At 39.7% G+C, this 19,788-nt stretch overlaps 1 protein-coding gene across 2 annotated transcripts in view; it reads right to left on the reverse strand.

Moving 5' to 3' along the window:
- Positions 1 to 10,590: 10,590 nt before the first annotated feature.
- Gspt1 (G1 to S phase transition 1) overlaps positions 10,591 to 19,788 on the reverse strand; it is a 36,781-nt gene continuing 27,583 nt past the window's right edge. For both annotated transcript variants that reach the window (XM_052197325.1, XM_052197324.1), the window contains exons 10-15: positions 19,604 to 19,697; positions 18,284 to 18,364; positions 14,549 to 14,722; positions 13,540 to 13,629; positions 12,901 to 13,069; positions 10,591 to 11,070 (exon numbers count right to left, since the gene is read on the reverse strand). In XM_052197325.1, the coding sequence (XP_052053285.1) occupies positions 11,018 to 11,070; positions 12,901 to 13,069; positions 13,540 to 13,629; positions 14,549 to 14,722; positions 18,284 to 18,364; positions 19,604 to 19,697 (661 nt within the window). In that variant the 3' untranslated portion in view covers positions 10,591 to 11,017. The remainder of the gene's footprint in view (positions 11,071 to 12,900; positions 13,070 to 13,539; positions 13,630 to 14,548; positions 14,723 to 18,283; positions 18,365 to 19,603; positions 19,698 to 19,788) is intronic.

The following is a 19,788-nucleotide window of genomic DNA, read 5'->3' on the forward strand; positions in this document are numbered from 1 at the left end:
AATGTGGGCCCTAACCCCAAGCTTTGGCTTGACCTGATGCCATTAAACCATTCCACTTTTTCATCTTTGAAACCTACTGAAAAAGTATCTTGACTCAGACACTGAATCCTGGTGGAGACCCATGGCATACCTAGCCAAGGGCCTGGACCCAGTGACCTCACAGTAGCCTCCTTGTGTGCTATAGCCATGTCTTAGGGTTTTATTGCTGTAAAGAGATGACACCGTAATCACAGCAACTCTTATGAAGGACGTTTCATTGGGGCTGGCTCATAGTTGAGAGGTTCAGTCCCCATTACAGTCATGGCAGGAAGCCTGGTGGCAGCAGGCAGACATGGTGGGAGCCACTGAGAGATTTGCAGGCAGCAGCAGGACACTGCCACATTGGGCAGAGCCCACCCCAGCAATGACACACTTCCTCCAGCGAGGTCACACCCCTTAGTGCTGCTCCCCATGGGTCACACATTCAGAAACAGTCTGTGGGGTCCAGTACCTATTTAAACCATCACAAGCACAACTTTTATGTTGGTAAGAGAGGCCAACAAGCTTACCTTTCACCAAGATCCGACCTTGATGGCCCCATAATGCTGCAGAGACCCTCCTGGAGAAAGTGGCCTACAGATGACACAGTCCAAAGGCCTCTATCAATATATCAAGCCTGCTGCTGTGCCAGCTACACTGCACATTTACTACCATTTGGAGCCTCAACTCAGCAACACTGATGCCTGATGATCCTATAGTCTGTCTCCCTGACTACAAGGACCTAATGGTTTTTACCAGGCCAGCTGCCCAGACTTCCAGGATTGTCCCTTGCCAAGGCAGACACTGATCTTGTCACAGTATTAAAGATGAAAAAAACATGGAGCAGAGGCAGGTTTTTTTTTTTTTTTTTTTTGGTCTTTCGAGACAGGGTTTGTCTGTGTAGCCCTGGCTGTCCTGGAACTCACTCTGTAGACTAGGCTGGCCTCGAACTCAGAAATCCGCCTGCCTCTGCCTCCCAAGTGTTGCTGGGATTACAGGTGTGCGCCACCACCGCCCGGCTCTTTTTTTTTTTTTTTTTTTTTTTTTTTTTTTGAGGTAGGATTTCTCTCTGTGTGTAGCCATGGGTGTCTTAGAGCTCAGTCTGTAGACAAGGCTCAGACTCAGAGATATGCCTACCTCTGCCTCCTTAGTGCTGAGATTAAAGGAATACACTGGAGGCCTTTATTTAGTTGGGGTTCCCTCTGCTCAGATGACTGCAGCTTATGTCAAGTTGGAATCCAATATGGAATGAAAGGTACCTCAGGTCCACTTGAAGGGATCAGCCCCTGGAGAGAGAGATGAGAGGTTGACTTCACTGAGATGAAGCATCCTCACATAGGATATAAATGTCTATGGGTATTTGCAGAAATCTTTTCAGGATGAGTAAAAGCTTTGCTACACTTAGGAAGTAACTGCCCTGATGGTAGTCAAGTTGTTAATTTAGATGCATCTGCCATTGACTCAGATAATGTTCTTACCCACTCAGAATTAATTTGGGTTTTTTTGAGACAGGGTTTTTTTGAATAGCCCCGGCTAACCTGGAACTATGTGGCCCAGGTTGGCCCCCATCTCAGATACACCTGCCTTTTTTCTGGGAATAAAGGCAGTCCACCTACCAGAGAATTCATATAGCTCCCAGTAGTATGTCTGATTATTCATGTTCTTGCACACAGGTGTGTGTGTGCACAGGCCCAGAGGGAACCTGTCTTATGTCTTCCTCTTAGGCCACCCCACCACCAAATGAGCAGGGTAGGATTTGCAGTTCTAAACACCGCCTCGTTAAAGGACAGGCTTGTTATAGATGAGTCAACACAGTCAAACAGCTCCAGCTCCCCAAAGACATCCATGCCCAAGTGGAACCCCTTACAGAAATGCTTCTCCCAAACCAATAAGGTCTAGACCCAGTTTTTATTTCTCAAGATCTATATGTGGCTCTGGGAGGGTCCTGTTGTTTCTATGCTAATTAATCAGGTATTAGAAAAGAAACCTGGGGCTAGAGAGATGACTTAAGGATTAAGAGCACTGGATGCTCTTCCAGAAGACAGAGTTCAATCCCCAGTACCCACATGGCAGCTCACAAATAAAGTTGCAGAGGAATTGGCATTCTTGCACACACACACACACACACACAGACAGACAACTAATGTACATAAAAACAAACCTTTTTAAAAAACTAATAAAAGAGGCTGGAGAGATGGTTCAGTGGTGAAGAGCATTGACTGCTCTTCTAGAGGTCCTGAGTTCAATTCCCAGCAACCACGTGGTGGCTTAAACCATCTGTAATGGGAATCCAATGCCCCCTTCTGGAATGTCTGAAAACAGTGAGTGTACTCACATACATGAAATAAATCTTAAAAAAAAATTTTTTTAAATGGGGGGGAGGGAAAAATAATGAAAAAACTAGTAAACCCTACACAATTTAGAGACAATTTGGACCAAAGACAAAAAGAATATGAGTTCAATAGTTTCTGGTACCATAAAATGTTTGATTGGAATCTCAGGCTCACAACCCTACTCATTAGCCTTGCAGGATCACTGCTGCTTCTCTTCACAGGGCTCAGAGTGAGACCTTACAAAATCAACTGCTGTACAAGTTCTGTGAAGTAAAGGGTACCTCAGTTAAGCCAATGATCCTAAGGGTCCATTACTGTTCCTTTAATAAAAATCACAGACTTGGAAGTAACTAGAATGAAGTGGGGGAATGAAGTGGTCCAGAAGTCAGGTTATCCTAACCCCACACTTCTCCACTGGAACCATATTTTGCTTTGCAGAACCCAAGGGTGTTCCTTTGTGAGAAATGTTTGTAAAATGATTAACAGATCAAAGTGTTCTTCTTTCCTTGAAATGATGCTTATAAAACAACAACAGCAAAAAGCCAAGGCTGTACTGATAGCTCTGCAGTTAAGGGCATTTGTTGCTCGTTCACAGGACCCAGGTTCAATTCCCGGCATCCACATGTTCACAATTGTCTGTAATTCCGATAATTCTGAGATTCAATGCTCTCTCCATGAGGACTAGGCATACACAGGGCACATACATATAAACATAATACAGGCAAAACAACCATTTATACATTGAGAGAGATCCCTAGCCTACACCCCTGGAATTATGTACTTGTGGTTTTTGGCTTTATTATTTTTTGTTTTTGGATTTGGTTTTATCGAGACAGGATTTCTCTGTGTAGCCCTGGCTGTCCTGGAGCTCACTCTCTAGACCAGGCTGGCCTCCAACTCAGAAATCCGCCTGCTTCTGCCTCCCAGAGTGCTGAGATTACAGGCCTGTGCCACCACCGCCTGGCTGGTTTTTGGCTTTATAAATCCTACAGCCAATAGTTCTTTGTGATGGAAACTTGCTCTTGGTCACTGACTTGAATAAAAAGGAGTCAGAGGACCTGGGTTTGATAACCAGCACCCACTTGAAAGTTCATAAATACCTATTAACTTCAGTTTCAGGGGATCTGGAGTCCTCTTCTGACCCTTGTAAGCACCAGGCATGTACATGGTGCACACAAAAACATACAGCCAAAAACTAATACACATAAAAAATAATGCATATGGCTGTTAAATTTTATTCGATGCTTTTGAATAGAAATTTTAGCTTAATTTCAAAAAATATGTGCACACGCACCTGTGTTCACATGCCCCTGGAGGTCAGGTGATTGTGCTGTGAGTGGTTCTCAGAAGCGCTGAGCCACTTTTTCAGTCCCAATCCTAATTTTTTAGCAGAATATCTCAAATTACAGAAAGTACTCTTGGAGCCAGTGAGGCAGCACGATGGATAAAAGTACCGTGGCAAAATGGCCCCAAGAAGCTCATATTTGAATGTTTGGTTCTTGGCTGGTATATTGCTAAGGATTAGGTGTTGCCTTGTTGGAGGAGTGTGTCATGGGGGTAGACTGCCAGCCCCATCCTAGCTGGTTCTCTGCTTTCATCTTGAAGATGAGGTGTAAGCTTTCAGCTACTACTCCAAAACTATGCCTGCCTACTGCCACACTCCCCGGCATAATGAACCCACGCTCTGAAACTGAGCAACCAACCTTCAGCCCCCCCCAATTAAAGGCTTTCTTTTATTGGCTGCCTTGACTATGGTGTCCCTTCACAGCAACAGACTTATAACTAAGTCAGGTGGTTGGTTGCTTGGAATCTCTCCAATTCTACTGTTCACAGAAAACCATACATTATATAACCATACAAAAGCCTCACACAGCAAGCTCACAAAACAAGCAAACTTGATTGCTTGTTTTCTGAGATGTTTTCCCACATGGTAGGAGAGAATCCACTATTAATCGTACATACATGCCATGGCTCACAGCTGCACACATATATACACAAATATTAAATGTAATTTAAAAACAAAGTAATCAGCTACAGGATGTTTTCTTGTTTCGGGTCATATCTTATTTCTAGATGAATAATTCATGCAAATGTAGTCATCAGAATATCAAAAGCTATATCTACAATAATAAATTCTCCACATTTAAGATTAGCATGTTGTTCTACAGATTGCATGTAAGAAAAAAAAGGATGCCGGGTGGTGGTGGCCCACACCTGTAATCCCAGCACTCTGGAAGGCAGAGGCAGGCGGATTTCCGAGTTCGAGGCCAGCCTGATCTACAGAGTGAGTTCCAGGACAGCCAGGGCTATACAGAGAAACCCTGTCTCAAAAACAAACAAACAAACAAAAAAAAACCAAAAGACAAAAAAAATCCCCCCCCAAAAAAAAAGGAAAGAAAGGATGTCAATACAACATGTAAATTTCCTCATACATCATTAAAATGATCAAAAAAGAAGTAAAAAAATCTGGAGGGCAAATCAAAACTTTTTGAGACTTTTTTCACATAACTAGATGATAAACTGATAACATTACTTTTAAAATGCTTTTAAAATTCCCTAAACTAACAATTTCTTTTGTTTGGTCATCATTTGTTCTAGTTTGGGAGATCCCTAACCCTTTACTATAAAACAATGTCTAAGACAACTGATGCTATTTTTCTGCTTTGAATTTGTCTAAAATAGGTACTATATGCCACTTGCTACAAAACTCCAATCTGAGTCTTGTACCCACTGCATACAGTATCCAAAGGACAAAAATTTAATGACATTAAGAGAATTGCTAACAAGGAGTGAGTTCTATGTTCTGATGTGTTGCTAGACAAGCACAAGGTGAAACAAAGCCACAGTTCAGCTGGCAGAGTAGTGGTAGAGTTTTATCTGAATACCAGTCGTACAAGCTTGTTATCCCAGTGTTTAGGAAGTAGAGGCAGGAGGATTTAAAATTCAAGGCCAGGCCAGAACAGATGACATCGTGGGGTTTTATTTTATGTATACTCTCTTCAGACACACCAGAAGAGGGGATTGAATTCCAATTACAGATGGCTGTGAGCCACCATGTGGGTGCTGGGAATTGAACTAAAGACCTCTAGAAGAGCAGTCGGTGCTCTTAAGCTCTAAGCCATCTCTTCAGCCCTGGCTTGTTTGTTGTTTTTAAAATCCTGTTGCTTGGGAAGCTGAGCTAGACAAATGTGAGTTCAAGAACAGCCTGATCTCCATAGCAAGTTCCATTCCAGATAGGGATACATAGTAAGACCTGCTCCCAAAACAAAAATGTAATTCCTAGAAAATGTCACATTATTTTTTAAGAATGTTCTAATAACTTAATGTGTATGTATATGCCACATGCTTTTGGGTGTCTGAGGAGTCCAGAGGTGTCAGATCACCTCTAGCTGGAGTTAAAGGTCATTGTGAGATGTCTGATTTGGTGGAAAAAAACCTCTGGGTCCTTTAAGTGCTCTTAGTTGATGAGCATCCCTCTGGCCCTTATTTAGAACTTTTAGGAGCTCTGCTTTATCAGTCTTGCATACAAATTTTGTTTAAGCTAAGAGTGGTTTAAGATAAAATTCTGGCCTTTCACAGCTGAAGCAGCAAGTCACTGTTTCAAGATATGAACTGTGTGTGCAAGTTAGACTGTGGTGGTACATACCTTTCATCCCAGCAATAAAAAAGATTGCTACAAGTTTGAGGCTTATGTCTCCTACACAAGGAGATTCTGTCTCAACCTTCCTTCACCAAAGATGAGTGAACAAGAAACACACTGCTGTTATTCAGTTAACTACTGTATATACTAGTTCTACACTCACCCTTACACAATAAAAAAAGGGGGGCACATGCCATTTGGTCTCTTGATCTTTATTAAAAATTTTGATTATTTGAGGTTCATAGCTTGGACAGAATAACCATTAATCTCTCCAATTCTACTGTTCACAGAAAACCATACTGTGATGTTATCAAGTTATCCCTTATAACCTTCCCTGGAGGGTTCTGTTCTGTAAGGTCATTATAAAACCTTACAAAAGCCTCACACACCAAGCAAACATGTGTTAAATTCTGAGGTAACAGCCTGTTAGGTCCATCAAACAAGTCTGTTAGATATTTCCAATACCTGATACAAAAATATTATAAAGTATTATAGAATACAGCAATGTGATTATAAACAGACAAGCACATCAAAAGGAAAGATGACAATTTTTATTGTTACAAAACAAAAAATTTAAACTTCAGTCATTTGAGTAAATGCAAGAGCAGACTAAGGGCTTAATCCTCACACAGGCACCAAGTCAGGCACAGTAGGTAGCTACAGACCATAGGAAAAGCGGTTCTTTCCTACCTAGAACACTCATTCCATGCTTTGGAATTAGGCTAAAAACATAGCAAACCTAGCCAGTTCTCATCAATCTTGTTTTCTTTTAAAATGGGCTCTAGGTATTAACCAGGTAAGAAAAACTAGTCACTAAAGCCTGGCCTGAGAGGTCCACATTTTATATTTCTGAGATCCCAACACAGGTCCCTTAAAATGCAGACTTGCGGGCTCACGTGTTCACCTAGTGCATGTGGAAGAAATGGAGGTGCAGACCACACATGGAGGGCCAGAGCTCATTCCAGCTCCAGCACAAATGTCCCGGGCAGCAAACGGAGGTAGCAAGCGCTCAGGCTGACAACTGAAGGACTAGGCTAACGTTCCGAGCAGAGGGAGCTCCAGGAAACTCAGAATGCCATCCACCTGTGCAGTCCACAAACCTGAGGTTTCCAGGTCAAGAGTTAAAGGGCACAGTGGCGCATGTGAAGATGGAAAAAGCAATACTGTTTGGGGCTACTTAAGAAATCCGTAGCAGGGCGGTGGTGACACACGCCTGTAATCACAGCACTCTGGGAGGCAGAGAAAAAAAGCAAAAAAACACCCCCCCAAAAAACAACAACCCCCCCAACACCCCCCCCCAAAAAAAAAACAAAAAAGAAAGAAAAAAAAAGAAAAAAAAAAAGAAAAGGAAATCCGTGTTTCCTGCCTGTTCAAGCGTAGTGCCTATTTATTTCCTTTCCCTTTTCCTGGAGATCAAGCTTTCAATCTTCACCCCTCCCAGTACCTCCATGCCCTCATAATAATCCTTAGTGCACAACTTGGCTAGCGTATTATTGTTTCATGGAAGCATAGGATTAGAGGTATGTGAGAAGCATATTTATTGAAGGGAAGACTCATTAAGGTCTAGGATTCTAAGAATTAAGAATATCCCAGAACAAAACCATCAAGTATCAAATCTACCCTATCTGAATTCTGGCAATAAATTGGTTCAAATCCAACTGACTAAATTACTACTAGAAAATAACCCTTTCTATTCCGCATACTACAAAATCTAATTTTATCAATTGCTAAATTTAAACCTATTAAGTTACAAGTTGAACATATGTAATTATATTATTTACCAAGTTGCTGCCACGGCAAGATCTCTTAAGAAACATGATCATGAATAATTAGATGGCATCTGTTACAATCACTGAAAAATTAGGTGGAAGAAATAAACACAGTATTTGGAGATAATCCCCAAAATACAGTTGACTGCTATCTATCTACTTTACATAATAGATCTGTGAGAGGATTAATTGAACAGTTTATTCTAGTAAGGTAGGCCAACAATGAATATAACATCTAATAATTCTACAGTCAGTTATAGTACTGTAACTGGAATTTTCACAAGTGTTCTAAAAGTTGGAAGATGCCTAACATTAAAAGCTGCCACTTTGTCCCTTGACTACCTAAATCTCTACCCAAAGTAATGAAGTCGTCATTCAATGAAGCAGGAGTCAGTGAGCAAAGGTGCTAGAGTGCTGTCATGTGTCAACAGTCATCCAAGACCATGGAGGAATTACTAGTATTCCTGGAGATGGCCAAAGGAGTTTGGGTGACTTTTTTCCCCAAATGTTCATTCATCATGGATCCCTAAGTTGTAAAGCTGCATCTGGTTGCAAGTATAAGTCAAAATATTTGCCGCACTTCAACTGATGACAGGAATTGTCCAATTAAACTTTCAAAGTCCCACATTGTAAAAGTAGATATAGTGGTTTCAGAAATCGCAGACAAGCATGAATTATCTTGTTACAGAGAATAGCTTGTACATCAATTTAAAGTTTTTCTTTCTACACGGAATTACCATGTATTTCAAGTTGTTTAGTGATTAAAAACAAGGAGAAAATGTGTTTAATCATTTATAAACAAGTTGCTTTGTTATTAAATTCCAAGCAATATACACTCAGTTCAACTTATGGTTTGGTTTTATATACCACCCCCCCCACTGGATAGCAAATTATGTATAAACAATAACAAAATTCTGTATTTCCTCTTCCACAGTAAGAAAAAGATGACAATTATGTTATTAAATACCATCTGTTAAAATTCAATATATTCACTTGAAAGATTAAATAAATTAGCATAAAAGTCATATGATGATCATTAATGTAAAATGGGGCAAAGCAAATCATGATGTTAACATGTTTATGTTAAGTATAGCTGAAAAGCAGATCTTTAGAACCCAAAATGTGTAGTTATCCTTTTGCACTATCAACCACATAAGTTTACACTTGCAAAAGGCAGAATTATAGCACAAAACTGTATTGCTCTTTAAAAAAAATCCAACATCTGCACCCGTTTCATGTTTACTTCAGACATTTTATCTCCTTATTGAAATGACAATCTGATATATAACTACTATTTGAAAATGGATGGGTCTAAATGGAGATGCATACTCTTCAAACTTCAAAGTCCCTAAAATGCACGGTGTTTTTAGAATTACCTTTGTCCTCCTATTACCTTGTAGAGGTAGGCCTTTCACAGGTGGTGGCTAAGTCAGGTCACTTAAGAATCTTGGCAACATGCACACAACATTCTTAAAAGTCTAAGTGTTTTAATATCAGACAGACTTATTTTTAAAAATATGTTTAAGTCGGGCAGTGTTTAATTTTAAAAAGGAAATACTTCAGAATAATTTCAGTGACTCAATGGTTCTAAAGATTCATTAAGACCCCAGCATTTGCTAATATTTTCCTTATTAGCATGGAAATATATAAAGTATTTTGTTCTCATTAGAGCTTCCATATATCACAGAAAAATAAAAGCCCAGATATTTGCAGACATCATAAAATTTGAATTTCATGCAATTTAATAGCCAAATGTGTAGGTCAGAGAAGCTGTAGGCACTACCTGCGCCCTGTCCTTGAGAGACGCCAACGCATTCATCTTTGCAGTTGGCATTTCACTTTTCTTTTTTGTTTTGTGACCAGAAATTCAGTTGGCTAGGCTTTTCTTTTCTGCAGACAAGATTAAAGGGAAGGGCCATACCATTAAACAGTGTTAGACCATGTTTTAGGAACCATAATGTAAAAGAGGCCAAATGTCACAAATGGAAGTACACATCCTACACAAGAGAGGCCTCTGGAAAACCTCTTCCACTTCCCATTCATTCTCATGAACATTTTCAGGCATGGTAGCTATAGCAGAAAATTACCCTTCGAGCTGAAACCACCACACCACAATGCTGCCCTGTGTTTCATCCAAATCATGGTTAGAAACTTACAGCTTACAGGTAAGAACAGATACAACCTACTCTGTGCTGGCTTCTATGTCCTCCTGTATCTATGTGAGCAGCTGGTGATGACTAAGTTGGTCCATTCAGTCACTGGACTGAGATGGCACAGGCAGCAAGGCTCTTGATCCTTTAATGGTACAGACAATATGAGGAGCCTGTGGAACTGGCAGGGTTTCATACTAAATGCATGCAGCTCTTAGACATCAAAGGATGCTTGCCAGTTTCAACATGCTTTGACTGTGAATTCCATTAAGCTAATGGAGCTGTCTGTAGGACATATAATTTCATTAAGCTTTACCCACAAAGGTGACAGTAATGTTGCTTTTTAATTTCCAAACAACTTACTGTGTTTAAGAAATCATACTAAAATATTAATTGGCAGAAAATAACCACTAGACCTAGTTAGTAAAGCAGTGTTACAGTTACATAAAGTTGCTTATGTGTGCATTAACCATCACTATAAGGGGTCAAACAAAATCTTTCCTTTAATACAGACTTGAGCAGTGTTTGTAAATACTCCATTTAAAGTGAGTGGGTAGGAAGAGTTTAGAAAAATCCAAGTAATAAAATGTATTCAATTACTTGGCAGTTAAAAAGCTAATGCAACAATGTTATATTAAGATAAAAAACAGTATTCAAAAGCAATTCAAATACCGAAAGGGTTTCAAATTGAATATTTTATTAACATGGTAGTTGTCTTTTTAACATGTGCACACACACTCGCACACTCCGAATGATCTGACTGGGGGAAAAAGACTAACTATGCCTAAGAGGAAATTGAAAAATAAAAAAAATTCTTCTAGGTTTTCATTATTGTAGGCAATTATGTCCACATCACTTACAAAGCTATTGCCAAATCTGTCCAAGGAAGCGAAGTTTGAAAGGGGCAAAATCTTGGGAAAATTCACCAGTGGCATAGCAGAGCTCTCAATATGAGAAAGCTGACATGATGTGGACTTTTGCTGTGAATTTTCTTTGCAAAGGATGGGGAGAGGCTTGCCAATGGGCAGAAAGTAAGAGAAGGCGGTGTGAAGTAGGCTTTGCAGTCAATTTTCCTCACAGTATTGTGCAGGGTCATCAAGGAAAGGCTTAGTCTTTCTCTGGAACCAGTTTCAGAACTTTTCCAATGGCAATGGTCTTACCTAGAAATGAAATTTTGAGGGGGGAAAAAAAAAAGGTCTTTCAGTAGTTAACAGCTAGTTTATGTAATGCATTAAGATTATTAACCAAAAGAAAATTCTGTCATTGTGCAAATCCCTGATTTAATACCTTTGTTTACCTAAACCATGGTATTAATGAATCTTGCTGGGAAGTAGCCTACCACAACAGAACACCACTCAATGATAAAAGTAATAAATTGCAGCATACTCAACAACACGGCTAAATGTAAAAGAATCTGCTAAATAAAACAAAAGAAAAAGGGTCACATATATCTGTATAGCAACTAAAAAGGAGACCTATCCCTAAGTGATTATCAGACATAGCATGTGGCTCAGTGGGGCAGCCTGTGGACTGCGGGGTATACAAGTCCAACCTCACATTCAGGATTCATGACTCAGGACTCATGAAAAGCCTAAATACTGTCATCTTCCTGCACCCTTCCTTCCTTTCTTCTGTTAGATTCTATCAGGTTCTATGGGTACAGGGCAAAATTATTTAGAACTAGGCACAGGGAAAATACCTGTAATTCTAGCACTTGGAATTTTGAGTTTAAGGCTAGCTGGGCCTTACATAGAAAGGATGCCTCAAAACAAGCAAACAAGCAAAACTCTACTAAACTATTAAGTATAAAAATGTCACTCTCGACAAATCTGGAAGATAAAGTGTTTAAAGTGAAGCATGACCTAGCCAAGCTTTTGGGGGAAAAAATAACCAAGAGTTTTATACTATATTCTTTACCATGGTTTAATACTGGAAAGTACCATGTGAAATGGTTATCTGTATTTTCTGTTTAACTACAGAGCTTTACAGAGTTTTCTAGTTGCCAGACATAGGGATTTGTAATCCCAGCACTCAGGAAACCAAGGCAGCAGGACTGCAATGATTTGGAGGCCAGCACAGGCTCCACTGAGACATAGCCTCAGCAGCACACGGTGCTGGGGATGCGGTGTGGAGCGCTGCGGGGCTTGTAAGGCTTCCAGCACTTGCAAAGCAGAAGCAGGAGAATCGGAAGTGCAGTAAGTCTGAGGACAACTTGGACTATTTGAGACCTCATTTAAAAGACAACAACCCCAAAACAAACAAAAACCAAAGTTTTAGAGACATTAAATAACAAGGAAATGTTCCAGAAAAATCATTCCATTTTCATATCAAAGAATTTTTGGACCATTAGAAGAAAATTAAAGCTATTCTGTATCAATCAAAGGTAGTGTAGAAATGGATGCCCTCCAGAATGTGAAGTACATATTAAATAAATTTAAAAAAAAAATCAAGTCACATAACCCTTGTATTCTTCATATTTACTATAGAAGTCTTCATTATAGAAATGTTTTAGTAGCCAGGTGGATTTCTGAGTTCGAGGCCAGGCTGGTTTACAGAGTGAGTTCCAGGACAGCCAGGGACAGAGAAACCCTGTCTCGAAAAAACCAAAATCATCCAAAAATCAAAAAGAATGAAAGAAATGTCTTAGTAAATTTAATTTTTTTCTACCTGCACTATTACAAATATTTAAACTGGTTTTTTTTTTTTTTTTTTTTGGTTTTTTGAGACAGGGTTTCTCTGTGTAGCCCTGGCTATCCTCAAACTCAGAAATCCACCTGCCTCTGCCTCCCAAGTGCTGGGATTCCAAGCGTGCACCGCCACTGCCTGGCTTAAACTATTCTACATAGAGCATTACTGGTAGTGTATGATAATTCTGTTTTGATTCAAGAACAGAACATAAATCTGGGGTTTCTTTGAATCTCCTGTAAGAACAGTACTTACATAATGTTGATTACTAAAGCCGGGCATCAGAGACACTGAAAAACTCTTACCCTCATCTCTTAAGGTAAAACGTCCCATCTGAGGAAAGTCCTTAAAGGTCTCCAGGCAGATGGTTCCTGCTGTCCTTAAACGAGCAATGCATACTTGATCTTGTTTTACAAAACGAGGTCGAGTCTTACTTTTCTCTCCTGATTTTTTGTCTACCAAGCAGATTAAGGCCTAGCCAAGAAAAGAGCATAAGAAAAAGAAAATTAAAATGTTAAATATAAGTAACTCTACAAATATAAATAACGGTAAGCTGGTGACCTGTAATGGTACTGACACCTGTGATCTTACTGCTGGAGAAGCCAAAGCAGGAGGAGGCTGGGCTCCCAGCCAGCCTGAGCTATGGGGTGGGGTCCTGTCTCAGAGTAACAGAAACAGAAGACGAACAGCACGCTAGCTTTGCAGGGAAAACCACTTGCACATAAGTCTCTTGACCTGAGTTGGTCCTCAAAGTAGAAAAAGACAAATGACTTCAACAAGTTGTCCTCTGACCTTTACACATGAACCACCACACACCCTTCTCCCAGCGTGGAAAAAAAATAACTATCAGTACTATCAGTATGGCTAGTCAGAAGTTATCAGGACACAACATTCTTAAAACCCAAATAAATAAACAAACGTGCTATCCTAAAAACCAAACTCACTGTTATTTCGACTTCCTCGATACAGGTATGAATATGCAGCACCGCATTATACCCTGGGCAGATGATGGACTTGTGCTCGATAATCACTATCTGTAAAATTAAAAACAAAACAAAAATCCTTAGAACTTTACCTTGTTATTTTGATGATAGGATAATTCAAGTTGTGCAACCTAGGCTCTACCATGCCCTGTATGGAAACGGGCAAGTGCCAGGTTGGTGTCAGTTCAACAGGCAGATTCCTTCTAAGAAGCCTTCACAGTGTTATCACCCAAGGAATAAAGGAACACATTACCTAGACCTCCTATAGGGTTATCCATTTCTCAATACTCAAGGCACAGACAGTAAACAAGAGAATGTATTTGGCATTAGAAAGCAAACAAACAAAAACTTAGTCATACTTTTTGATGGAAGGGTTAAGATTGGAGTTTATGTGTATCAGCCTTGCCTGCATGTTTTGTCTGTGCACCACCTGCACACCTATGCTCGAGAAGGCCAGAAAAGGTGCTGGATCCCATGGAACTGGAATTATAGGCAGTTCTATGCTGCAGGTACCTGGAAACCTCTGTGAGAGCAGCAAGAACTCAGCCACTGAGCCATCTTTCTAGCTCCAGTTTAACAGTACTCAAAAAGTTCTGTTACCAGTACCTATCAGTCATTGGTTCTTATTCTGGTGGTCAGGTTAAATATAAGTGAGACCCAAGTCTAAAAACATACTGGCTCTGGATGAGCAAAGTATGCTGTAGTCAAATCAAGGAAATTTTAAGCTAAATATTTATTGATGATATATCACAGTCTGCTTTTACAAAGTGAACATTACTTAATTTTTACCAACAAACAAAAAATAAAATGAAATTTACAAAAAATACTACCTGGTGAGTTCTTGAAACTGTAAGATACTATAGCCGTACAAATGAGTTCCTTTGATACTGGTCTTGTGACATGTTACAAATACTCAGGACAGAGGCACTGAAATTAAGTTTTAACAGTCATGAAGATGATTGTTCTTTACCTGGGCATCAAATGTGCGTCCAGAATGACAAAGATTATTAAGATCACAGAGGATGAATCCTGGAAGAATCTCTTCCTCTTCAATTCCTTTCAGTCTGATTTTGAGGTTTTCACCTGGAGCTACAGAATCCGTTTCTACATCATCAGAAAGTATTCCAAGAACTTCCACGTTGTGCTTAAGAAGAAACCAAAGTTGGAGGTTTTCTGAGACATGTACACTTTATAAGATATAAAATGACCTTGATATTCATTTGTTAAGAAGCTACAAATCCATAAGTCAAAATAAAAATAAAATATTTTAGCCAAAAATAAACCTTTTGAGGAAAACAGAGGGGACTGATCTCAGTGGCTTGTGCTGGTCTGACGACACTGTCATCTGCGGAACGGCTGCAAATGTCACAACTTGTTATTTTTACACATCACATTCTAGCAACTTCTAAATAGAATACAGAACCTCATTTTCAAAATGAAAACATTGTGATGCTTACTTAGTACTGCCAACCTGACAAGATCTAGAATCACTAGGAGGCAAATGTCAGGCATGCCTGTGAGGGGTGAGCCCTGGGCATGCTTGAACAGAACTCCCTTAAGTTAACTGATGTGGAAGAGCCATGTTCCCTGTGGCTGGGGTCACCCTCTGAGCTGGGGACCTATACTACATGGAAAGCGAGCTGAGCACTAGTCTATTTCTCTGATTGCAAATGCATTGTCTTCAAACTGCCGTGGCCGCGACTGTGCACTTTAAGAGGTGAAATAAAGCCTAGATACGCTGAGTTGCTTCCATCAGCTCCACAAAACTATTTATTTTATGCTGCATGCTTAAACCTCAATGTATATATGTGTCCCACGTGTGCCTGGTGCCCTAAAAGGTCAGAAGTGACAACATCACATGTCCTGGAACTGGAGTTGTTTTATTGGGAACCACTGTGTCACTGTTGGGAACTGAACCCAGGCCATCAGCAAGAGTACCAAGTGCTCCTTATCCACTAAGCCGTCTCTCCAACCTCACTGATTTGGTTTTAGAAAATTACTTTCCTTTATATTTAGGTGTGTGCTCGTCGGTGTGTAGAATCCTGCATATACAATGCCTATGGAGGCCAAAAGAGAGCACAGATCTCCTGGAGCTGGAATTAGGAATCCATCTTGAGCTGCTGATGAATCAAGTTCTCTTTAAGAGCTGAGTCACCTCTCCAGCCCCTTCCTTAAGTTGCTTTTCTCAGGGTATTTTATCAACCATAGGAAACTAAGACAAACATCAAATTTATTAATGGATTTTTCAACTCTTTTAAATGTAAATTTCAGAATTCAGTAATTATTTCCCCACAGCAGGCCAAACTTCAATTAAGCATGTATTGGCCAAGCAGTGGTGACACATGCATGCCTTTAATCCTAGCACTTGGGAGGCAGAGGCAGGCAAATTTTTGAGTTCGAGACCAGCCTGGCCTACAGGGTGTCAGGACAGCCAGGGCTATATAGAGAAACCCTGTCTAACAAAACAAAACAAACCAAACAAAAAAAATCAAACATGTATTTCTGAAAGTTATTTTAACAGGTAAATTTTAAAACTGTATTGTGTAGGCTGGAAAGATGACACAGTGTGAAGTGCATTTGCTGTTCTTCCAGAGGACCCATTATCAATTCCCAGCACCCAAATGGTAGCTCACAACTACTTCCACTTCCAGGAAAGCCAACGCTCCACGGTGCTGTGGGCACCAGGCGTACATAGATAATTCATATATACAAAGTAAGAAGTGGACACTCATGGGCTGCTATGGTCAGCACAGTATCGTTACTGATATCACTTTCTCTTCTGTGTCACCAACAGGCCATGGTCCCACATGGGAAGGATGGAGGAGTGATACAGACAATGCGACCACAACATCACGTGTATTAACAAAAGAGATTTATCTAGAAAGCACTAAAAGTATCAATTTGTTTCTTGGTATAATTTTATAATACCTCAAAGTAAAAATTATCGAATCGAGCTTTAACCCCACTAATGAGACTTACATTTTCAATGCTGCTCTGGCTTGGGTTTGGGTGGGTGTTGGTGTGCATGGTACACAAGGCAAAGAGGTCAGAGAACAACTTTGTGGAGTGTTTCCTTTTTCCTTTACATGGGTTCTGTCTGGGTGCCAAAGGGTCAAGTCTTTTTATATTTTTTATATAAGGGCCACATTCCGGCCCTTAAATTTCTTTTTGGTTTGGAGATAGGGTTTCTCTGTATAGCCCCAGAACTCACTCTGGCTAGGATTAAGTGCTAGGATTAAAGGCATGTGCCACCACCTCTGACTTAATTTTTTATGTTAATTTTTAAAATTACCTAAGGTACCTCAAAGCCCTATAAAACCTATTATGACCTTGAACTCCTGAATCCCTATACCTCCCAAGTGCTGAGATTAGATTTGCACTTCTATATCCACCTTTGAAATACTTAATTGTAAACTACATTTTAAAAAAAGCTTTGTTCATATTGATGTGTATACCGAATGAGTACAGGTGCCCAGAAAGTCCAGAAAGCATTATGCAACCAGAGACAAAGAGATTTGTAAGCTGCCCAAAGTGCTTGAAATAAATTCTGGTATTCTGCAACAGCAGCACATAATTACCAACCAACTCTTGAGCCCCTAAAATTTACTATCTTTAAGCATAGTAGGAGCAAGTTCATGAATGAACAGGTGAAGCTAACAGTGCTAAGCAATCGAACTGCTAAGCAATTCAGAACTGGAGTCTTCTCACGCTGCAAATGTGAAATTACACACAGTCATACACATAACAGTAATGTATTATCTCTAAGTACTTCACCATTATTTCTAGGAACCAAATGAGTACAGGTGCCCAGAAAGTCCAGAAAGCATTATGCAACCAGAGACAAAGAGATTTGTAAGCTGCCCAAAGTTCATTTTTAGGAACTACTAAATCATGTAGTCCTTTATAGGGCTGGGACTATAACACTGCGGCAGAATGCCTGCTTAGCATACACAAGCCCTTGGGTTCAACTTCCAGCACCACAAATATAAACACAAACGATATCTAACGTTGTCCTTACAGGTTGATAGTGGTTTTTTTTGTTTGTTTTTTTTCGAGACAGGGTTTCTCTGTATATCCCTGGCTGTCCTGGAACTCACTCTGTAGACCAGGCTGGCCTCAAACTCAGAAATCCTCCTGCCTCTGCCTCCCAGGTTGATAGTTTCAAACCTTTATGTTGTACCTTCTTCTTTTAAAAAAAGAAAAGAAAAAAAGATTTATCATATGTACACTGTTCCTGTCTTCAGACACACCAGAAGAAAGCATCAGATCCCATTACAGATGGCTGTGAGCAACCATGTGGTTGCTGGGACTTGAACTCAGGACCTCTGGAAGAGCAATCGATGCTCTTAACCACTGAGCCATCTCTCTAGCCCCATGTTGTACCTTCTAAGAGGGTCAGCTAACCCTTTGTTAGATTAAAAAATTTTTGTTAATTTTTTTAGATGATTTTTGGCTGTCGTGGAACTTTACAGATTAAGCCGTTCTCAAACTCAAGAGATCCCCCTGCCTCTGCCTCCCAAATGCTGGGATTAAAGGTGTACCACCACTGCCCAGCCTCTATGTTCTTTAATTTCACCTAAGATTAATAAAATAATTATTACTCATAAAACCTGTTTGTTTTAGTGGAAATTCCTAAGTCTTTAAAAAGTCTGGAGCCTGTGAACATTTTGGAGCCTAAAGTAAGACAACACGACTAAGCGCTTACCTTGTTTGGCATCATCACTAGCTGCTGGCCTTTAAGAATAGATCCAGATTCCAGCTTTCCCAGGACCACAGTCCCCATATCCTATTCAAATTTAGGGTAAAAGAAAAAAAAAAAACAAAAAAGGAAAAACTTAGAAGACTTTTATTGCTGATTATAGCAGGTGAATAACCCAAAGTGAAATTCTATGGGAATTATCTATCAAGGAAAAATATTTAGCTTAGTAAGTGACAGAATGCTTGATTATTCTTTTTTTTTTTTTTTAGTTTTTTGGAATTTTTTTTTTCCGAGACAGGGTTTCTCTGGGTAGCCCTGGCTGTCCTGGAACACACTCTGTAGACCAGGCTGGCCTCGAACTCAGAGATCCACCTGCCTCTGCCTCCCAGAGTGCTGGGATTACAGGCGTGCGCCACCACCACCCGGCTTTGATTATTCTTAAACACAGAGAAGGTAACAAATACTCCACAATAATTTGTATCTTTGGCCTGAGTACACTTTTATTAGATTAACAAAGAATGCTTAAGCTTCGTGCAGAAAACAACATAGAATTTTATGTTGGAAAATCTGATTTGTACAAATTTAGAAAAACTACTTATTTGTAAATGTAAGATGAGTTAAACAAAAAATAAAAGACTTAAAAGTAAGTAAACCATGATATGAATTGTTCCTGTCACAATCTAAAGACTGGGCTGGGGCTGAGAAGTAGCTCAGTGCAGACAGTTTGCCTGACGTGCTACTTCCTCAAGCCTTTGTACTGCAAGACAGAGAACCTAAGGAACAACTGAAACCAATTGAAACCAATTTCAATTTGTTCCAATTGAAACCAAGGAAGCCAAATTTTTTTGTAGGTGTTTGAGAAGTGTGGAATTGTTTTTGTGCAGACAGGGTCTCATAGTTGTGGCCCCAGCTAGGCTAGAATTTGCTATGCAGACCAGGCTGGCCTTGAGTTAAAAGATCCACCTGTCTCTGTCTCTGCCTCCAAGTGCTGAAATTAAATGATGCACTTCCACACCCAATGCACTGCACTCTGACAAAAAAGCCCTCATGTATTGGTACTATTATAACTAAATGCACTCTTCTTGCAAGGCTACTTGTTAATAGCTACCACTTTTAACGTGAAAAATCTTTCAGAACAGCTTTTTCATTGTATTATTACAGCTAAAAAATGATTCATTGAAAACATCCAAGTTAAGCTGAAAATCATGGACTTCCACAAACATTCAAAAGGATAATAAATGTTATTAATAATTTTTTCTACAACTTATAACAAAGCACAATGATTTCCTCTCCCCTGAAATATAGTAACTTTAATATCTGAGGTACCTTGTACTTATCCACAATTGGCAGCCTGATTGGTCCATCAACTGATCTATTGAAGTTTGGCAAATTATCCAGATATGGAATAAATGGTAAGCCACTGAGAATAGAACAACATCAATTAAAGAAAGTAAACAGAATTTTTAATTATCTAAGAAGTTACATTATTATAATTTAAACAAAAAAAATCA

The sequence above is a fragment of the Apodemus sylvaticus genome, chromosome 10 (genome assembly GCF_947179515.1).
Source record: "Apodemus sylvaticus chromosome 10, mApoSyl1.1, whole genome shotgun sequence".
Classification (NCBI taxonomy): Eukaryota; Metazoa; Chordata; class Mammalia; order Rodentia; family Muridae; genus Apodemus; species Apodemus sylvaticus.